At 39.7% G+C, this 22377-nt stretch overlaps 2 protein-coding genes across 3 annotated transcripts in view; one reads left to right on the forward strand and one right to left on the reverse strand.

Moving 5' to 3' along the window:
* Positions 1-1051: 1051 nt before the first annotated feature.
* LOC117705395 (gamma-crystallin E) lies at positions 1052-2801 on the reverse strand. Of its 2 annotated transcripts, none has more exons than XM_034498014.2 (3): positions 2767-2801; positions 2437-2679; positions 1052-1388 (listed from the first exon to the last, which is right to left on the reverse strand). In XM_034498014.2, exons 1-3 carry the CDS (start codon positions 2773-2775, stop codon positions 1116-1118), a joined length of 525 nt encoding a protein of 174 aa, XP_034353905.1. In that variant the 5' UTR covers positions 2776-2801; the 3' UTR covers positions 1052-1115. The 2 variants fall into 2 exon arrangements, with proteins under 2 accessions (XP_034353905.1, XP_034353906.1); XM_034498015.2 differs by having other exon boundaries at positions 1253-1374.
* Positions 1227-22377, forward strand: part of LOC117705391 (gamma-crystallin D) — a 763352-nt gene continuing 742201 nt past the window's right edge. Inside the window, exon 1 of the mRNA XM_034498011.2 lies at positions 1227-1246. The gene's annotated coding sequence lies outside the window, so the exon portion shown is untranslated. The remainder of the gene's footprint in view (positions 1247-22377) is intronic.

Here is a 22377-nt window from a genome sequence, read left to right on the forward strand (position 1 = left end):
GGTGGGCACCAACAACTTAGAAGCCAAACAACTTAGACAAACCTAGACAAAACGGCACACAGAAAATCAGACGATTTATACAACCCAGCACATGAAAAACCAGAAACCAGTACATGAAAAAGGTCACACAACAACCAGACAAAAAACAAAACCGCGGTGTCCCTTTACCTCCCAGCGTGGTTCTTGGATTAAGGTGGTCGCATATCCCGGACGAGCCCCCAAATGAAGAGCCCCAGACTCGGGAGACCCTTCCTCAAGCCTCCGGAATCGCGACCACCCAAAAATCACAAGAAACCATACCTGGATGCAATCAGCAGAGGTTTATTAGGGAAAGAGCTGGCAGCCAGCGGTCTGACCAGGTACTCGCGCTGGAGTCAAGGTCCGACCCCCTCGGCCAGTCCTTGGAGGGTTTTAAAGGGAAAAACCACAAACCAGGGGAGTGGGATGGGGTTGTTAAAGATACAAAACATGAAAACAGTGGAACAATTCAGAGGTATTCACTCTAAATGATTAGTGTCATGTGGAAATCGCCCTGCATTCTTCTCAAAAATGTGGCTTTTACCATGCCATTGTGCCCTATCCGGCCATTTCAGATTGCTATCTTGACTTTTTCCGGCTATAGGGCTATGGCCCCACCTAGGTGGTAGCATCTTTATCTGTAATCAGGAATGTCTTCCTGCCTTGGGCGAGGCTTGAGGAATGTAATCCAGCAAGTGTCCTTCACCTGGAATGTGAAGGCCTGAAATCTTATTTTCAGTTCTGTAAGGCAAAAAATCTACACATATTTCATAAAATGGCCTTTATAATTTTTCACTCTACATTATTACTCCCGTCTTCATCTTCACAAAGCAGAAAACTGAGGCACGGAAATGCTACGCGGCTAGCCCACTACATAGAGCTAGTGAGTGATTGGAGCCCAGGTTCCTGAGGCTGCTCAGCCCACTGAGCATAATAACCTCCACTGAGTATAATAAGAAGAGCCATATTCTTCCTGTCGACAGTTTTACTACACCCTTCCAAGAAGGAAAACATGAACAGAGGACACCATTACTGCATTGAAGACACAGGAAATATTTTATTAACTTCCAAATGATGAAAGGGCAGAGTAAGAAAATTCAATAGAAATCCATGATTCTCCTCAGAGAACCCACCCTGGCATTCACGGCGCCCCAGTCGTGGTAGCGCCTGTACTCCCCGGGCCTCAGCAGGTACTGTCGCCCCCGGTAGTTGGGCAACTCGTAGAGGACCCAGTAGCCCTCCATCACGTGGAAGGAGTGGAAGTCACTGAAGTGGAAGCGGTCCTGCAGGTGGGAGCAGTCGTCTGTGATCTCCACCATCTGGCCTCTGTAGTCCTCTCGCTCGTAGATCCGGATCCTGTGAGAGCTGGACTGTGCGTCCAGTGAACAGCAGACAAGGGGACGTCAGAAAACCTGACCTCAGCTTGCCGATCCAGCACGTGCTGCCTGGGGGAGGGGCGTTCCCTAGCTCTTCTATGCTGAAGGTGACTAAATTCAAAAAGTTAAATAATGGCTCTCAATGCCATGTAAGTCACAGATTGGTGGAAATCTTGCGAAAGTTCGAGTCAACCCCTCTATCTATCCCTTCTTTTTGTTTCAGGCCCTGTTTTTGAACCTGGAGCTCAAGACCACCTCAAAATTTAGGTCTAAAGGGAGTTGTGGTGGTGCGTGCCTGTACTCTCAGCCCTTAGAAGACAGGGGTAAGAGGATTTCAAGTTTCAGAGTTGGGGTCCAGACTGTAATACACAGGAAGTTTGGGGCTAGCCTTGGGTGACTGCATCCCAAAAATTCATGTAAACAACAGCAACAAAATGTAAATAAAGTAAAGAATGAAGTTCAACTCTCGGCTCTAATGTATTCTGGGTAATCACATTTATAAAACCGAAAAGTCAAATATTCTCAAGAGGCCGGTGCAGATCAAGAGAGTAAAATGTTTACATCGATGGAAGTTCAAGCTCCCTGTCCTGCCTACTCTGTTTTCTTGACCTCCTCTGCTTCCTGCCTTTTCCCAGCAGGCTGTTCCAGTGTCCTCTTCCACCACCGGAAGTCCTCCATGGGAAAGATTCTCTTAAGCAACACAGTTGAGGGATGGCCAGCTGCTGGTCTATTCTCCATGCATTCAAAGTATTATAATTCCAAAAGGACTTGTTTATCCAGCCAAGATTTGATCTTTACAAAGGCTGGCAGACCAGGACTCACCAAAGGAACTCTCAGCCATTTCTGTTAAATAGGAAAACTGAAAAGCAGTTCTCACAGCCCGTTACAGGAGTTTTCAATTTTTAAAGGCTTGTGCCATGTTTCCTAATCCTAGAGAACCCCCATAAGGAAGGTGGCAGATACCCTATCGCTCAGCTCAAAGTAGGGCTAAATAAGGGGCAAGATGAAATTGAGGGCCAGTGAGCCCTAGGAAGAAACTCACGTGGGGGATGAGACGGCAGGAGCGGATGGAGTCGCTGAAACCCATCCACTGCTGGTAGTCAGGGTAGTCACCGCGACGCAGGAAGTACTGGCAGCCTGTGAAGTTGGGCTGCTCATAGAGCATCCAGCAGCCACTGTCCACGCGCACAGAGTTGCAGCGGCTGAAGTAGGGCTGCAGGTTGGAGTGGTCGGTGCTGCACTCATAGTGGCGACCCTGGAAGCCACGGTCCTCATAGAAGGTGATCTGTAAGGCAAGGCAAGGTTCAGAGGCCTGATGTGGTCTGGACCCCAGGGCAGGTCCCTTCCCTGACTGAGGATGCCCTGGGCTCACCTTCCCCATGGCTGGTGTTTGCAGGTCGGATGGGATGGTGCTGTTGGGTGTGTAGGGCTGGGAGCGGGGTCTATATAGCAGGAGGTCTGCTGCGTTGGCAGGAACTGCACAAAAGGGGCCCGCGGTGGGACAGGGCACTTTTTTCTCTCTCTTTTCTATATAATGACTGTGGGGGAGGTGTGGGTTATTGTATGTTTTCTCTTAGACTCTCCAGAGCTTTCGAATGGATGACGAATCATTGACCTGGTTAAAAGGGTCACTTGATGCAGCTTGGGTCTTTAAATGATACCTATTTGGGAAATTTAGATTGAGTAAAGATGCTTAACTAGTTAACCATTGTAGTTAAATGGTTTATAATTCTCAAACTAAGAGAATTTGGATAACAGAGCATGATAATGATGGGATCTGTTGACCCAAGGATCCTGAGGCTTTTAGGCTGGTGTACTGCTGAAAATATGGACGGCAGGGATGGCTGTACCTTCTCCTAATTGTGTTCCAAGTGGCATGAGAATCAGATAATTAATGGGAAGTAGGCGACCAAGGTGATTCTCCAGGAAGCTCTGATGTAACAGGATCTCAGCTTTGCTCCCTGAAGCTGGAACCTTACCAGGAGTTTCTTGATGCATGAAAACATCATGCAGATACACTTGAAATCTCAGGTTTGCAGAATGTCTTTTCTGCTGTTTCGGAGGAGCAAGTACTGCTTGTTCTGTTGGTTTAGGCTCTGGGTCGTAGGGTAGCTACTTCACAGTCATCTCCATCATCTCCATTATCCCTACCACCCCTAGGTGCTCCAACACCACTGTTGTATTGTGGCATTCCAGGCTGAAAACAGTGTGGGGACTGCTGTGATCCTTGAGGGATGTTTGGCAGTCTCTGGCCTCTTGCCTGTTTACACCTATAGTATATTCCCTTTCTCAGTTCCCAAGTCATGGCAGCCCTCCATGTTGAGTCCCTGCAGAATGTACATGTGGGAAGGGATGAAAAAAACCACTGTTCTAGAAATACTCACTGTGCTTAGTCCATGCTTAGTGGTAGTTTAACACTAACCAGCGCCACTCACAGTGCTGCTGGAGGAAGCAGTTTCTTCTCAATTAAACAGGGCATCTCATGCATGTGTTTTCTATACAGTCTTACTTGAAAATAATGTTTTTGTTACTAAAATTACATCTTAAGAAGAAATACATGAAACCACTTGGTAGATATTGTGCTACTCCTAATACTCTTCATAATAAAAATACATTATCTATTAATTACAGTATGTAATGAAATTAATATCTTATGTGTGTATAAGTTTCCTGGGACAGATAGCAATTTACTTATAAGAGGGAAAAAAATCTATAGAGAAAGAAATGTAGTAGGTTTAATGGCCTTTGATGTGAAAAGTCTCAAGAAATTATGTCATTAAAGTGTAAGAAGGACAATAAGAATAAGGGAGATACTGCCAGGAAGTTTCTGGGCAGCAAGGGATGGGGAGAGAGCCCCAGACACAGCTCTAGAGTGCTGGCAAAGAGATAATCCCAGGGGGTGTCTGTCAGATTCATGGACTGTTCTGGATGCTAATTTCAGTTCGAACACCTTTGTTAATGGTTTCTAAATAGTTCTCTGTAGCCATTGTCTGGCTGTGATTTAAAGGCTTACTGGTTTGTTTATTTTAGAGATCATGAGGAGTACACGTGGTTATAGTACTGTTAACATTTCCACTCTCCTGCCAGCCTTCTCACTACAGAGCTTTGTGCTAAGCAGAATCCTTTTGAAATGAATTCTTCCAAGGGACTGAAAGCAAAAAGCATGTTGGAGGCTGACTGTCAGGGTCTCTTACAAGTAAGCGGTTGCTCCTCGCTTGGCTACAGCAGCAGCCCTTAACAATTAGAAAAGGTGGGGAGAGAATCTTCCTTTCCTGTATGACTAAAAGAAGGCAAATAATATATGTGACATTCGGCAAAACTCCTAGCAGAAATACGATATATTATTTTTCTTTATTCTCGCTAAGATTTCTAAAGAACTTAGGCCCTTTAGTCCACCACGGATTTTGTTTGTTTTTTTGTTACAGGTGGGGGAAGTGACAGTGGGCATCAGCCCTTTAGATGATAAGACAGGATGAAATAAGTTGAATTATTGTCAGATAAAGGATGCCCTTCAAGATATGTTCTTGGAAAGTAAATATGAAAAATGTAAGGAACAAGGATTTCCAAATACCTTCTCTTCAAGGCTTGTAAAATACCTTTCTGAAAGTGATTTGACAGAACACATATTTCCAACTGATTGTTCTGTTATTTTAACCCTTGGATATTTTTTTTTTTTGTGGAAGATACCTATTTTCCTCCAAAGATACAATAATGAATCTCCCAAAATAGTTTAAGATATTCTGATAATAAGATACTTAAGGCAACAGATTATATTTTTACTTTAAATTACATGTTATACATCAAAATTATGTAATTAGTTTTGCCTCATTAATAGGCGGCAATAGTTTCTTAATACTAATCACAGGAAAGTTCCAAGGCTGTTAAGGGAGACCTGGAAATAAATGCAAAGTATTATTAGTAGGAATATTAATTTATCTGAGGAAGGAAAGGTAACTCTATTGATCACAAATGTCTTCTGATAAAGGCCTATGATTTGATTTTGTATTTATTAATTTTCTTTCATTTAATTTATAGAATTTATATCTATGATAGAAAACAGTGTAAGGCAATTCCTTTCAAGATAAGTTTGACAAGGCAGCTGTGGAATGCACACAGTGAGACACACATACAGGAAATTTTCTCATCAGTTAAATGCTAAAATAGACGCTAATGTAACGGACTTCCCAACTTTAAAACAATAGATAAAAAGAAAGAGGATGCATATTGTATGATACATATTTGAGGGCATTTAAATTTAAATTTCATTTGGAATAATATACACATACATTCTCAGCAAATGAATTCTAACTATAAAATGTGAAAGTTAAAATGAGTATTTATTTAAATTTAAGATTAGTATTTTCTTTTTTTAATATTTTCTATTTAAAACGTTAAACTTTTTTTTTTTTACATCTTAAATATCTACTATGAAACAATTCAATGCCACCTAAATAAAATAAAGTTAAAAATAACTGAATAGGTTTGGTTGTTTTTATTTGTTACAGGAAAAAAATTAGTCATCATATCTTCCATTACCAAGTAGTTCACTATTGTATTGACTAAAATAAATCAATTAGGGCCTAAAGGAATAAATATAAGCAAACAAATCCTTCACAGAAGTCATGACTCACATCCTGCTCTCTGTCTCTTCCTGCTGTTCTCATTCATGTGCTAAGCTTCATCATCACCCTTTTAGCAAAATGTGCTAAGAAAATCTAAGACGATTATCCCTGCAGGAAATGTTTGTAAAAAACTTTATAAATCAATACTAAGTTAAATCAAGCTTCTCAAAACAAATAACAGCAATAAACAAAACTCTTGGCTTTTTTCCTAAGGGGGAAAAAAGAGAACATTTAATAGAGTTGACCCTCATATCTTAAAAACATCAGATTTTCATTTACTATATGAATATCAGCATAAAATATTATCTAGTAAAATGAAATCTAGTCTGTAATAATTTTTTAAAGGTCACTAAAGTGCTGTAACCATATTTGTAATTTATTTTCAAACATTTAGACTCCATTGTATCTTACTAAAATGTGTGGTTGATTGTTAATCTTCATTGTCAATGTGAGGAGATTTGGAATTGGCTGGGAGATTAACCTCCAGGTATGTCTGTGAGATGGTTTCTATAGACTCTAAGATGAGAAGACGAACTCCAGAATATAAGGAGTAATGTTCCATAGGCTGGCATCCCGCAGCTGAATAAAAACAGAGAACTCCAGCAGTTCCTCCTCTCTGCCTCCTATTGGTGGAGATGGGAGGAGATGAGAGATCACACATGAGGGGCCCCTCTGCTGTGACTTCCTTCCTTCCTGCCCTATCCCTGACATAAAACCTTGAAGAATAAACCTTCCCACTCTCTAGTACTCTCCCAGCATTTGGTCATAGCAATAAGAAAAGTAAACAATTGATTTAAATGAATTTAATACATGATTAGCTGACAGACAGGCATACAATCTTATTAATTTCCTTTTCCCTCAGTTAAGGAATTCTGGATATTTTAGTGTCAGAAGCCATCATAGGACAAGCTAATAACTAGAAAGTGATGTTCCTGAGATGGTCTCCTTCCAATTATAATCTGCGATGGATTTATTTTATAGGCAAGACCAAAGAGAATTCATTCTAGAAAAAGATTCCTGCTATTACTATGGTTTTCTTGTTATAATTAAACATATATAAAAATTACTAGGTATTATTAGCCCACCCATTTTGAGTAGATCTCTGCAGATTTACAAAGATGTACTGTCTTGTAGTGATGCTATATAGACAAATAGATGACTTCTTAAATTTTAGTGATGATCTTATAAAAGTTCCTAAAATTATATCAGTAATTACTAAGCTCTTTTATAGTGGAACTGCTACAAGATCCTTTTCTGATAGTCAAAACTGCAACTGTCTGTCTCCCATGTCTCACTGGCTAATTGCCTCTTAGTAACCAGACTTTCTCTTACTTAGAGCACATTCCAAGAGGTTGTAACACAATTAACCAAAGGTAATAAAAAGGAAACTAACAATTTATTATAGGTGCTAGGACAAAAGATAAAATATTGACTAGGTTTATCTATACAAAACTTCGCTAATAACTTAGTTATAGTTTTTAACTTTCAATGAACCTGTGGAGCTATAACAGGTGATGGATGTTTAGCTAGATAATTACTCCTAATGGATATGCATGTAAACATTCTCTGTTGTAAACTTCTCTTTCAATTTATGATTTGATTTTTTTGTGTGTGAACTTGTGATGAACTTTGTATCGTGTGATCATGTATTCTGAACAATGTATAAGTGCTGAGGACAAAGAGATGAGAATTTTTCCCTTGCCTCACTTAGAATATTTTTACTTTCCCCCTTTTCCTTAGATAGCTTTAGTAGTAGACATTTTACAACTTGGTTATAAACACTATAGTCACTTTTCAAAGTGTCCCTTTTTCTTCCTGTGACTTCTGACTAGCTGGCTGAGAGTTGGAGCCATGCAGTTCCTGCTGAGATAGAACAAAGGCCACATTACTTAATCACCTGTTGTTAGGCTACAGTCGTCAATTACCTAAGCCAGTAGCTTTTTACCCTCAAAAAGAGCAAGAAAGTTTTTAGGACTTTTTAGAAGTTATCGTCAGCATTTCAGTACAGAGCTAGAACATCCAAAACCCCTCAGACTTTAAAGCCACTCCAGAGCCCTACTCTGTGCCCTGCCAGTCCTCTCTCCAGGCTGGGGTGCTCTCTGCATTTTAGAGATTCTCCTTAACCCTTACATTTCTACACATAAATAAAACTACACTTTCTACCAAAGAAAGAGAAATAAATGCCAGAGGGTAGTTACAATGAAATTTTGTAGTAAAAAAAAAAAAAAAAAAAAAAAAAAAAAAAAAAAATCAGATTGATTTTGTGATGTTTATTCTGCTTAAGCAGAAATTGGAAAATAAATTGCTACATTTGCTTTAATTTTCTATGATCAATATTTAGTTTAATGGATAAATCAACTCTCAGCTCTGATGTAATTAGATTAATAGAAATTTATTTAGAGAAATTTTTCTTACACTCATATCATTTTAGTGTTAAGCAACTAATTTCCTTTGTGTTCTAAAGGAGTAGTCTTGCTATTCACACCTCTTTTGCTATTAACCCCCCTTCCCTTAATATTATCTGTGTTCTGCTATCCCTACCTTGTAGTCTCCTTCTTCTCCCTCGCAACAAATGATCTCTTTCTAGTTCCTTGGGTTCTGCAGGTGATCTGAGTTAAACACAAAGATCTAAAGGTTTAGCAGTAAGATTGACATGAGTCAAAAGATGCACTATTCCTTATCTGAGTGACCTCATACAATATGATGTTCTCCAGTTTCATCTGTTTGCCTGAAATTTTTATTTTTCCTTACATCTGTATAAAATACCTTGTGTGTGGTACTATTCTTTCATTATCTAGTCATAGTCAATGGACATCTAGACTGTTTAAAGAGTTCCAGCCACTGTGAATAGAGAAACAATGAACATTGTATATTGTGGTAGTATAAAATACTTTGACTATATGCATAGATAGTATGGTTGGGTTATAGATAATAGTAAAGATACTTATAAAGCTATATGGAAGCCTACTTTTCATAAGCTTCATACATATGCACTTGTATATATACATGTATACACACACATATATATGCAGTTGTGTGAGACATATAAAACATATATGTATGTATGTATATATACGCATATATACATATTTATAGATGTGTATATGAGTGTTGTAATTTAATGAGTGCCATTAGTGCCATACTTGCTGTCATTCTTGCAACTTATGATGCAGGGGATGATAATAATCTTCCCAGAAGCTGTACATTATTGAATAAATAGCCCACCTCTAGGTGTTGGATGCCTTTTCTTGAGTTGTTAGTTGGGAGTGTTCAGAGACACACACCGCCCCCCCAAACAATACAGATTATTGTCATTTTTCTTGGTTGCCCATGAGAGAAATTGTTAGTAACACCCTGTTGCTGAAGATAGCACACATTTTCTTCACAGGACATGGAGAATTCAAATTGACACTGACTGAAAAGCTTCCTCTCTGCTGTAAATCTGGCCAGAACAGGTGGTCAGGCAACTCATAGGTCCCAGGGAAGAACATATTACTACTACTATCTAACTGGATATAATATCAAATTGTACTTTATTTTAGATTAGTGCCACTCTTTGACCTCACCAGAGAGGATCCTTTGTATAGTGAATGACAGTTAACACAGAAAATCACAAATTGTCAGAGTGCAGAAAATAAGAATCTGCGCAGTACTCAGCCTTGAATGCAGCATCTATATACTCCCCCTTCTCATTGACCATCATGAGAGGATAGAAAGACTCTAAGAACTAGAGGTTGGAGAGGACTGGGGTGAAACAATGCCTTCAGGACATGACAGGTTAGCTATACTCATGAACTCACATAGAAAGGATAACATAAATCCCATTTGTCTCTCTTAAGGACCCTGTTTGTCTTCATTTAAGGACCAGGCCTGATTTGCGGGGGGGGGGGGGAGGGGGGGCATAGGCACAAGCTCCAAGAACAGACCAAACTATCCAAACAGATCAAACATCCCAGAAACGAGGCCATAAGACACCAGTTTCAGGGACATAAGATCATAATAATACGATCATAAACCCCCCTCCCAAAGTACAGCCTGGGCATAACCACAAAAATGGGGAAATATCTCAGAATGGGCCATCTGCACGGGGCCATCTGCACGGGGCAGCTCTATTCTATCATATGGTTAAGTCATGACAAAAAATGGAAACCACTGACCACCTGTGACCCCCTAGCACCTACCAGTGAAATTTTAGATTACCTAATCCTTCTAGAGAGATCCCCTGGTTCCTTCTAAGAAGGCCTGCATGCTTTTGTCTGAGGTCGCCATTTCAAAGAATGTCATACTGGTTGTTTCTACAGAATAAACACTCTTTGTTTTGCATACTATCTGAGTCTGGGGATCTTCCTTCATATCTGTGTTTTCCTTCAAAAAACACGCACTAGATTAAGCCATTCAAGGTTCTGGTACTGAATGTAGAGGGGATCATTAGTTCCAACCCCAAGTTAAGGAGCTACTGACAGTTGATGGTTGCTGGTTCAGAAGGGAAACTCAAGTTTTCTTCAAGGGCATGGATCTTGGTAGGCAGGCCAAGCTCTAATGGATGGTCCAACATCCTGAGTATATAAGCAACACAAATTTGACTCAGTGATTTATTAAAAATAAAAAGACATGAAAGGGAAATAGGGAGTGGATCTGTGAGGTGTGAAGAGAAAGAGTGGAGGGGACAAACATGATCAAAATATAATCTATGCACATATCAACTTAAATTATTAAAGAAGTAATGAATATATAGTTGACAAAGAAGAAATAAAGAAATTAATACACAGCAGTCTTGAATAAAACTGTTACATATTTTCTGTTTTTATCTGTGTCAATACCTAGTCTCTAAAATTTTTCTCATATACAGTACTCTATTTATTATAAGTTTTTTTTTTTTTTAACCAGATTTGTTGAGGTGAAGAGAACTGTACATATCTAATACACTGTAAGGCTCCAAAAGTCACTGAAGGAAGAACCCCAGACTCAGATAGTATGCAAAGACAAAGAACATTTGTTCTGTAGATGCCTCCAGCATGCAGAGGTCAACCATTCTCCAAAATGGCAAACCCAGATAAAGATGCACAGGCCTTTTTATAGGGGACCAGGGGAACTTTCTAGAAGGATTAAGTAATCTAAAATTTCATTGGTGGGTACCGGTCACAGGTGGTCAGTGGTCTGCATTCCTATGTTATAAATGTTCAACCATGTAATGAAGATGGCTGCCCAGTACAGATGGCTACTTCTGAGATAAGATACTTCCCCATTTCTGTGGTTATCCTCAAGCTGTTCTTTGTGAGGGTGTTTTATAATCTTGTTGTAGATTTTATGGTCTGTTCCTGGAGTTGGTGTCTTATGGTCTAGATTCTGAGACTTATGGTCTGTTCCTAGAACTCGCTTTTCAAAATCAGGCCTAGTCATTAAGCAGACACAAATGGGGTTTATGTTGTCCTTTCAATATTTAGTTTAGTAAGTTAAAATACATGCAAACACTCATGATATCATAGCTACACTTGAGGTAATAGACACAGCCAAACATTTCCACATTTCTTTGTGCTTTTTCTCTACATGTTGGAAAAATACTAAACAGAGTTTCTCTGAGTTAAGTAGAAGTTTCTTCTGTCTCTCTCTGTGTGCCATTGTCTCTGTCTCTCTCTCTTTATGTATTTTTCTGTCTCTGTCTCTCTCTTTCTCTGTTTGTGTGTGTATGTGTAAGTGGTGTTGGGTGGTGTTGATCAAATGTTGTCCATCTTTTGAGATGGGGTCTTTTACTAGCCCAGAAGTCACCAAGTAGCCTACCGTGGCCAAAAAAAAAACCCAGGTATCCCTCAGTCTACCTCCCCAGTGCTGAGATTACAAGTGTGTTGCACCACACTCCTCCTCTTCCTTCTCTTCTTTTTCTGTGGATTATGAGGATCACACTTGCAGAGCAAACACCTTATTCATGTTTCCCATTTTCTAACAGTAGGCATAAGTACATGGTCATAAAAATTATTTCAACAAAATGACAAACTCCTCAGATTGATGAGACAGGCTGACTCCACAACAGGCTTCAAACTGGCAGTTCAGGAGATTAGCCCTAAAAACCTGGGCTTCAGGTGAAGACCCCCATACTCAGGAGACCCTTCCTCAAGTCTCAAGAAATCACAACCACCCAAAGATCACAAGAAACCATACCTGGATGCAATCAGCAGAGGCTTTATTAGGAAGGTTAGCCGGCGGTCAAACCACAAGCTCTCTTGTTGGGGGCCGACTTTTAGCAGAAAGCGGCTATCAGCTTTGCAGCCATCTTGAGCCATATACCCTGACATGAGATTTAAATTACAATAGCCTACAACAGCTGAGAACACTCAGATACTCTTGGTTTAGATACCTTGAGATTAAAGGTGTGTGAGATTAAAGGTGTATGACTTAATAGTATACTTAGAAGTATAGAGATCAGAGTTAGAGACAAGACCTAAGGGCATGATTAAAGGTGTAACTTAGAGGCGTGGCTTAGAAGTGAGACATATAAAAGGCAGAGACAGAACAGATCAGAATTGAGACGATAGAAGACAGAACCAGAGATCAGAGAATATAGACGGAGATCAGAGACTATAGAGGGATCATCAGAGACAAATCTCAGACATTAGGTAGAATCTGCCGTCACCCTCGCTCTTGCTGAACCCCCGACCTAAAGACCGGAGCGGCAGCTTGGGCCGGGATACAGTGGCCGCCCAAACATGGGTTGGCCCGGGCCTCAACATTTTGCTCAGGCCGAGATATTTTTTGGCCACCCCAACGTGGGACTAGTGCGGTCCTCAACACTCTCTAGCTCCAAGAGCAAGGTTTGGCCTCGAATGGCGGGTTAAGGGGTCTTTTATAGCATGGGGTGGAGAAAGGAAGGCATTATCACGTGGTTATACATGATTGGTTGCATTTTCATGTGGTTACACATGATTGGTTGTTTTACAAATTTTGAACATAGCACTGGGAAGACCAAGGGAGGGAGGGGTAACCAAGAACAGTAGAACATTTTAGAGGAATCTAGCCCAAATGATCTAGAGTCATGTGAAAATCACTCTGCACACTCATTCTTCTCAAAAATGTGGTCTTACCAAGTCACTGTCCCCTATACCATCATTACAAAACATTTCTCACTTCCTCCAGTCACAGCCCCACCTAGATGGCTTATATTTTTTATGGTCAGAAATGTGTCTTCCTGCTTTGGGCCTCTTCCACCCATAGGTGGGCCTATTGCTTGAGGCTTGAGGAATGTAATTCATCCAGCCAAGTGTCCTGGGGTATGAAGGCCTGAAATCTTATTTTCAGTTCCTTGTTCTGGAATCTGCACTTTTCTGCCCAGGTCTAAGGGCAAAGAAATCTACACATATTTCATAAAATGGCCTTTATAATTTTTCACTCTACACAGGCAGCTTGTCAGAAACTGTTCTGCCATCAGAAACTGTCCTACCACCTGACTTGAAGCAAGGTCAATGGGTGAGCAGTTTCCAGCCAGCCCTGAAGCTCCAGTCAGGGAATGTCCTTAGAGATAGAGTAAGATAAAGCCCACCTACCCTTAGGTTCCCCCATTGTGCTTTAAATCTGGCCTGTGAGCTCACTTGGTTGTCTCTTTATTCTGGTAATTTGGAGACCCCAGCATGTGGAACTTCTGCAGAATAAAACACTCTGCATTTTCATACTATTTGAGTCCAGGTGTCAATCTTTGGAGAATCATGGATCCTTTACAAGATCAGATCAATGGAAACTTATGCATTCAATGTCAGATAAATCTAAATTTTTAGATGGAAATTCATTTTTCCTTTTATAAAGTTTTTGTATGGGCATTTTGTGTTTTGGCTTGAAAATTTTTGGTTCTGTTTGTGAGGTTTCTTATTTGTGCGTTTCTTGTTTTTTGTTTTTTAAAGAGAGAGAGAAAGGGTGGGGATTTGGGCATGTTGGGAAGTGGAGAGGATCTGGGAGAAGATGGGGCAGGGAGAATGCATAATCAGTACACATCATATGAAATTTTTAAAATTAAATTGTTTTAGAAACCCATTATTATTGTTGTTGTTTTATTTTATTTTTATTTTTTGGAAATGTGGAGTGAGGGATGTTGAAGCATCTCTTTGTCTCTGTCTTCTTTGCTCTAAGAAAGAGACTTTCTTTAGGCAAAGCCTTGTTTGCTTCTGTAAGTGAGAATGTGCAGCCCCTGACCTTTCCTTTCTCAGCCTGATTTGAGTGAAGAGCAGAGGAAACCGCAGGAGCTCAAGCTACCAGTTGTGGCTGCTGATCTCTAGGTTTAGGCTCCGGTTGGGTTAGGCTACTAAATCATCCAAGTTTACTGCAACTGGACTTCTGAGTCAACAGTCCTTTTTTTTTTTTTTTTTTTTTCCTCAGAAACAGGAACTGCAGTCTTATTTCTGGAAGAACCATGAGTAACTTCAGCAAGAGATTGGGAAGAATTCTTAATAAAATAAAATTAACAGGAACAGGCCCAAACCTCAAAAGTAATCACTTTGGCCCTGCCAGCATATTTCATTCACTGAGCATTAACAAAAGCAAATTACTTGAATCAATTCCTAAACTGCGGGCTGGCCTTCAGAGGCCACATTCTCTTTTCATGGTGTTCACAAAGGAGATTTGTATTATCAGTAGCCAAAACGAAACTAAAAGGCAAGTACATAAGTAGAAAGTTTGGCAAAGTGTTGAAGTACATGTAGCCCAATTAAACACACAAAAAATGTATTTGTGCTGTTCATAAATCCCTATTCATGTACGTAAAATGCTTAAGAGGCACTTCCATCATGTATTCCAAACAAACAATAATAATTGTCTGACAAAAGAATGGAGGATTAAAATTCTATTTCAATATGATATGGATTTATAGTGGACCCTCATGTTTTACCAAGGGATCATTTTTTTCCCCCAAGAATATAGCAAGACGTACAGATACAGCTCAATGGCTTTCTAATGTCTGGAGAAGATGCATGCAATTTAGTACTTTAGTCAGAGAGTTCAGCAGAGTTTTATACAGTATTAACATACTGAGATTTGAGGATCTGGTTGAACCATTTGGACTACCCTGATTGATACATTCTCTTTCTCTGCCTCATGTGCTAATCAACATCTTGCAGCACCATCCCCTCACCAACATAGATCATGTCCTTTCCATCATGCATTCTGTGCAGTTGCTGCTACCCTTCTGCTTGATCTAAGAAAAAGAGCATGCTTTTCGTAAAGACCTGTCATAAAACTAATAAATGAACAGCTCTATCCAGCTCCCTAGCAGTTGTGAACACAGGAAAAATCATCTAGCTACATTTCCGTCTGACTCAATTCAAGTCAATTCAATTGGCATATTTAAAAGCTCACTATGCTTTCATCACACTGTTAATGTGGTGCAACTATCCATCACAAATGGACCTATTGTGTATGATGCAATCAATGTTTTGTGTGCATTATTTCATTGATTTTCCCAAGACTCTCACAATTTTTTTACTTCATTTTATCAATGAAAAAGATGCTTTTTTTTTTTTTTTGCTTCTTATGGTTGTTACAAATCTTAGATAATAAAATAGCTTAACAAATTGACATTTTTCTTCCATTCCTTTAAATTTATTCTACTGTGTTTAAAAATTATTCAACTAAATAAGCACATAATGAGTTCAGAGAAGTAGTATCCATAATCTCTGTGAATTTTGGCTTATATAAAATTGCATTGGTGGTATAGCGGTAAGCATAGCTGCCTTCCAAGCAGTTGACCCAGGTTCAATTCCCAGCCAATGCACCAGTATTAGACATCTGCGCGCAGCTTAGAACAGACCACTCCAGACCAAACAGTTCCAAGGGGGGTGGGGTTTATTCAGGAGATAGGGCAAAGGTGGGGGGTAGAAGATGGAAGAAGAAGTCGAGGTCAGGGGATTCTGCCTGTTTTATATGGGTGGTGACGTAGTCTCTCCCAGGTAAAGGTGAGGTAGCCGGGTGAATCCTGGGAATGCCTGGCTGTTGCCTTGGCAACGATGTGGGGGTTGTCTAGATATGATGTCACTGGGTTTGGAGCCTGATACCAACACTAAGGAACAGCAGAAAAGGGGATGGGGAAGAGGGACAGAGGGAGGAAGGCAAGAGGAGAGAAAGGGAGAGAGAGAGAGAGAGAGAGAGAGAGAGAGAGAGAGAGGCTTATCTTGTCCATAGAGCTGGGTACATTAATTGTCTTGACCCTCTGAACAACCTGAGACTGTGGCTTTCATATGTTACAAGTGAAACTGAGAACTGAGTACTGTGGTCAGGGACTTTGAATGATTCTCTAGAGCTGCCACACCCATGTTCATTAAGAAAATTACAAACACACACTCTGATCTGGGGAGCTCTTTCCCCATTTCTAAACTTTTGTGGCAAATTCTCTCAACTTTCTTTGGACAAACTTTTGTGTTTCATACATCAGGAAACACATTCATGAGACACAAATGCATTTTCTCTGTTTTCAGTAGTGAAGAAATATGGTAATATATATAATTTGACAACTAGATAGAACTAGGAAGTTGTGGTGATAGGTGCAGTTCAAGGCAGCCAGAGGCTGAGGCTGCTCAATAACATCTGAGTAGATCATAAAGCATTGACAATTTTAGGTGGTCTTTAGTCTTAGAAACCATTTCCTGACCCACCTAGATATGAGCAAGAAGCAACATAGTCTTGATGCCACAACTACAAGCCACTTCCATTGCAAAAATACAATGGACTATTCTCAAACTGTGAGTCAAACTAAATTAATTGATTGGGTATTTGACCTTTATTCTTTGTGGTGGTTTGAATGAGCAATACTCCCATAGGCTTATATACATAAATGCTTAGTCATCAGACAGTATTACTACTCAGAAGGATTACAAGTTGTGGCCTTGTTGGAGGATGTATCACTGGGGATGGGTTCTGAGGTTTAAAACAGAAGCCAGGCCCAGTGGCAGAACCTCTCTTCTTGATGTCTGTGGCTAAGCATATAGAATTCTCAGCAACTTCTACAGCACCATGTCTGCCTGCACCATGCTGATAATGAACTACACTCTAAGGAAGTTCTAGTTAAATGCTTTCTTTCTTAAGAGCTTCCAGGGCCCTGGTGTTTCTTCACAGCAATAAAACAATGACGACAGCACCTTTTAATTCAGTTTGGGCCCCTAGTCCATACATTTGGGTAGGCCTTCTCTAAGGAGTCTGGCCTTTACTGTCTACATTTTCATTGGCATTCTGGTCTTCAGAGTACTTCTCAGCATATACATTAAGCTCTGCCTATAGCATTCTAGGGATACTCTAAACCCACAGATTCAAATTTTAACATTTTTCTCACAAAACAATTCTGAAGGCCTATAAAATATATGCTTCTGTTTATTACAGCAAAAAATGATGTGCTCTTGGTATTGACATTTTGTTTTCTTGTTGCTATATGAAACAGGAATATACTATTTCTTCCTCACATCTAGATGGATTACAAAATAGAGTAGAGTCAAATGTGAGTGCTTAGACATTTCTCTGTTTCTTTATTCAGTCAGTCTTGGCTCCATGACTATAGGACTATGTTGCCTATGTTCAGAGTGAGTATTCCCTTCTCAGTTAAACATCTCAGAAAAATCTCCACAGGTCTTCTCAGAGCCAGTTTCCTAGGTAAATCTGAATCCAGTCAAGTTGGAAAAAAAAATGAACCACTGTATGATATCACTATTATGAAAACAAACTCTAGAAAGTGAAAATAAAATATTCCCCCACTTTCATTTTTTTAAAGGCACAATTTCACTGCATAGTCTAAATTGGCCTATTATGGGTTGTTTAACTATGGCTGGTTTCTTTTATTCTTTTGCCTTGGTCTCTCAAGGGCTGAAATTGTACATGTATGTCACAACTCCCCACTTAGAATTTTTATTAAAGAAAATGGTAGTTGTTGTGGCATCAACTAAGTTAATCCATTAATATCCTATGAAGTGCTGAATGGGAGAAAAGAGACCATATGAAAGTTTGACAATTTTCATAGTAATCTGGAGTTCTGGAAGAATTCATTCTGTTAGCAGTATTTCTTATTTAAATAACAGTTCTTTATCTTCTGAAGAAGTCTTAGCACAAGAAGAAATAGCTTATACTAGCCTTATTTTGCATTTTGGCTAAGACATGGAAGACTTCACCAGGAACAGAAGACAAGTTATAAAATCAATCAATAGCATCTCTCTACCCAAAAAGAAACAATAAGAAATATTCCAAGAGAGAAGAAGTATTTGAATGGAAATAAATGGAAAGGAATTAAATGTGCATGCGCACATGCACACACACATGACACACACACACACACACACACACACACACACAGAGTGATAGAGTTCAATGCTAACTATAAGTAAGGATAAAGTTAAGTTATAGATCTTAATGTCTTATTTATGGTTTTCACATGCTGTTTTGATTAAAAACTACATTGTTTATACTTGTAAAACCATCTAGCTGCTGCATTGTAACATGTATTTTTATGATTTGCATGCACACTATTATCTGATTGTTGGCTGAAGAAAATATTGTCCTCAGATATACCCATTCCCCATAGATGCAAGATTCCCCTATTGACTGGATTTGGCTCAGGATTTTCTGGGTGATCTTGGATAATTGGATAATGGAGACTGTGACAGAAGAGGGGACCATGTCCTGATGTTGGGTATTTCCACCTAACATCTCAGTGTTCTCACCCAAGGCAGAGCTTTCTCTGAACTGTCTTTATTTTGGTTCTTCCTCTCTCTCTCTCTCTCTCTCTCTCTCTCTCTCTCTCTCTCTCTCTCTCTCTCTCTTTCTCTCTCTCTCTCTCCATATATATATGTGTGTGTATGTGTGTGTGTGTGTGTGTGTGTGTGTATTATACAATATATGTGCATTGTCTCATCTTCTCTTAAATAAAATATTGAATCCTCAACTCTCCAGGGAAATAATTTTAAGGTTCCCTCTAAGGTTGCAATCAAACTTCCATTTCATCCCTCTGCTATTATTCAACACACTATCTGTATCTGTTCCATTCTTCTTCTTCTACTTCTTCTTCATCTTCTTGCTCATTCCTTCTCTTCCTCTTTTCCCCCTTTCTCCTCTTTTTTTTCTTTCTAATTCTTGCTTCCTTTCCATAAACAGCAATTCCACTCAGTATCTCATACCTAATTTATGGTTGGATTTTAAGTTTTCTAACAGCCATCATTTAGAAATAGCACATTTATTAAATAGATATGTTAACAAAAAATAAATTGTCTCCATAGGCATTTGGGGTTTGAAAGTATAGTAAAAATGAACACAGTATAAGGAACTAGAAAAATTAAAGCTATGACTATAAAGCTATACTATTAACTATCATAGGAATAGGAATGAGTCTCTGAGAATAGGAAAAAATGTGTTATAATTACTGCCAGTTTGAAGACTACCTAGAGATGGCAACTGGAGTGATCCTCAGAGAAATAAAACCACTGGAACTCAAAAAGTAATAGAAATAAAAGGTAATGAGTAGGCTAGACAATATTTGAACAACCACCATGGGAAAACAATGATATTCATAACAAATAAGCTGTTATTACTTAGAAAACTCAATGTTTGCCTCTGAGACGTAGGGAAGTATGTAATGTTAATAGTCTGCACCAAACCATGGGGAAGATGAAACTAAAACCTCCCTCTCAACACACTCAAATATGGGATTTGTCTTGTGTTGGCCAACTACCCCTTGGCAGAATGCCTGCCTTGAAGGATAGTTGATATACCTAGTTATACTGCATTGGAGAAAATTGATTTTTCTTTTGCTAGTAGCAATCAGTTTCAAATAGCTTCTTCGCTAATGGAGGGACCATGTTGTTTTCATCTCCCCATCTCAATTCTAGAACCTGACTTGGCTTAAACCTGTGAAGGCGTGTATGCTACCACAGTCTCCATAAGTTTAGATGTACATCAGCCGTGTTGTGGCTGGAAGACACTGTTTTCATGGAGTCATCCATAACTTCTGGCTCTTACAATCTTTCTGCTTCCTCTTCATGTAGATTCCCAAGCTCTGTTGGGGAAATGGAGGAAATTATCAAACTGATTGTACAAAAAAAATAAAGAAAAGCCATATGGAAAATGGTGTTCTGTAATCCCAGTTCTTACTCAACTGACATCATGTCAGCTTTGTATTGCTTTTTACTGAGATACTCTATACCTTAGCAATCTTATTTTAAGAACAGTGAATATATCTGGACTTAAAAGAAAAACAAACAACAGGAGGACAAAAATTAATGTAGTCTTTAATTCATTATTAACAGTGAACAGAAAGGCTGCCTGATACATGAATTTTCCCTCTCTTTGTTCATATACATTTTTTTTGTTATTTTTAATTATGTGTTTGTGAATGGGTGTGTCTACATGTGGCCATGTGAGCCCATGTACAGGTGTCCAAGACCATGAGATTCTTTGGAGCTGGAGTTGTAGGCAATTGTGAGCCTTACAACATGAGTGATGGGAAGTAAACTCGGATCTTCTGCAATAGCACTGTGTGTTTTTATCCACTGCATCTTCCAGGCTCCATCCTCCCTCTCAGTAGTATTCATCTTAGTGCCTTGAATCTTCACAAATAAATAGCTTCCTCTGCCTGTAATCACTCCAGGTGCTACCTAGATAAGCAGCTGACAGGTGTATTGCATGATATCATAGACAGAATTTAAACCACCAAGGTCATCTGTAACCAGGAGTACCCAACGGATTCAGTCTTTGGGGTTGTGAAATCAAAAATTACATCAAAGACTTAATTTATCAAATAAGGAGTTACATAAGGCCCAGAACCTTTTAAAGTAACAGCAAAAATATTTTTGGCAATATTCAGCAACACAGCTGTTTAAAATGCTTTATGACTGCTTCTTTCAAGAATTTTTAGAAAGGTTGTATTTAAACAGACTGATTATTCTGATATGGATTTAGTTTAAACTAGTGGTATTAGAATTCTTCTAATATTTATTACTGTAAAATGCAAGATGGAATTAAAATACCATGCAAAATATTTTAAAGCAAAATAGCAAAATATTTTAAAGCAAAATAAAGAGGGAGAAAAGGCTCTGTAATGCCACGTAAATCTAAAGGCAGAATAAATTTAGATATGAAATCTTTAGTTTACACCATGTTAATTTGCATACCCTCTAAAGTGCAGACAACTAGATAGGTTTCTTACAGACTGGTGAGAAGAGAAGATGGTACCAACTCACAGTAAGTACCAGTAAGTTCCTTCCATATCAGTAATGTCTACTAAAAAATGAAGGCTTAAGGAAATATCATCTTGAGTGAGGTAACCAAGTCATAAAAGAACACACATGGTATGTACTCTCTGATAAGTGGGTATTAGCCAAAAAGAAGCTTGGAATACTCACTATATAACTCACAGACCATATGAAACCCAATAAGAAAGATCACACCAAAGTGTGGATGTGATAATCCTATTCAGAAAGGGGAAGAAAATAATCTCCAAGAAGTAGATGGAGAGAGGGATCTGAGAGGGATAGAGGTGGGGGAGGAAAAAAGGGGGGCCAGTTCAGATATGGGAGGTGTTAGTTGTTAGAAGTCCAACCGCAGTTCAGAACAGACCACTCCAGACCACATGGTTCCAAGGGGGAGAAGGTTTATTCAGGAGATAGGGCAAAGGTGGGGAGAAGAAGGTGGAAGGATAAGAGAGAAGAGAAGTAGAGGCTGGCCTTGACCACGTGGAGAGAGAGGAAGGGGGGAAGGGACAGAGAGGCAAGAGGGTAAGAGAGAGAGGGTAAGAGAGTAAGAGATTAAGAGAGTAAGAGTAAGAGAGTGAGGAGGGGGCAAGCAGCCACTTTTATAGTGGACCATGCCTACCTGGCTGTTGCCAGGTAACTGTGGGGAGGAGTGTAGGCCGCTGACCCGACTCGGCTGGTCAAGATGGGGATGTAGGCCGCCTGCCCGATCCAGTTTGATCAAGATGGTGCTGGCTTTCCGTATGATCTACTGGTAAACAAGTGCACTACGCATGCGATCATCCTTGGGCCAACTCAGTTTTGGTGCCAACCCCTCCTGAGTGGGATATGCTAATGAGGTACTGCAATCTTGACCAATCGCCCCCCTCCTGAGAGGGGTATGCTAATGAAGCACTGCAATTCTGACCAATCACTCACCTCCACGCATTTTCTCCGCCCAGGGCTGAGGGTATATAAGCAGCTCGCCCTAGGCACTCGGGGTTCCCTGCAATATGAAGAAGCGCTTCTACAATAAAGGCTGTTGAGAAGGATCCGGCTGTTCGCGTCTTCCTTGCTGGTCCAGTGGGGTGCCACAGAGGATCATACCTGGCTATTGCCAGGTAACTGTGGAGGTGGAATTTAGACAGAATACTAACAGGAGGAGATGGGGATACAGAGGGTCAGAAA

This window comes from Arvicanthis niloticus, chromosome 3 (assembly GCF_011762505.2).
Source record: "Arvicanthis niloticus isolate mArvNil1 chromosome 3, mArvNil1.pat.X, whole genome shotgun sequence".
Classification (NCBI taxonomy): Eukaryota; Metazoa; Chordata; class Mammalia; order Rodentia; family Muridae; genus Arvicanthis; species Arvicanthis niloticus.

Excerpts from the sequence above, each read along its gene's own strand:
- LOC117705395 (XM_034498014.2), bottom strand. Across the intron at positions 1,389-2,436 it reads CCTGCCGTCTCATCCCCCAC|TCCAGCTCTCACAGGATCCG; the intron begins GTGAGTTTCTTC and ends CTGGACGCACAG.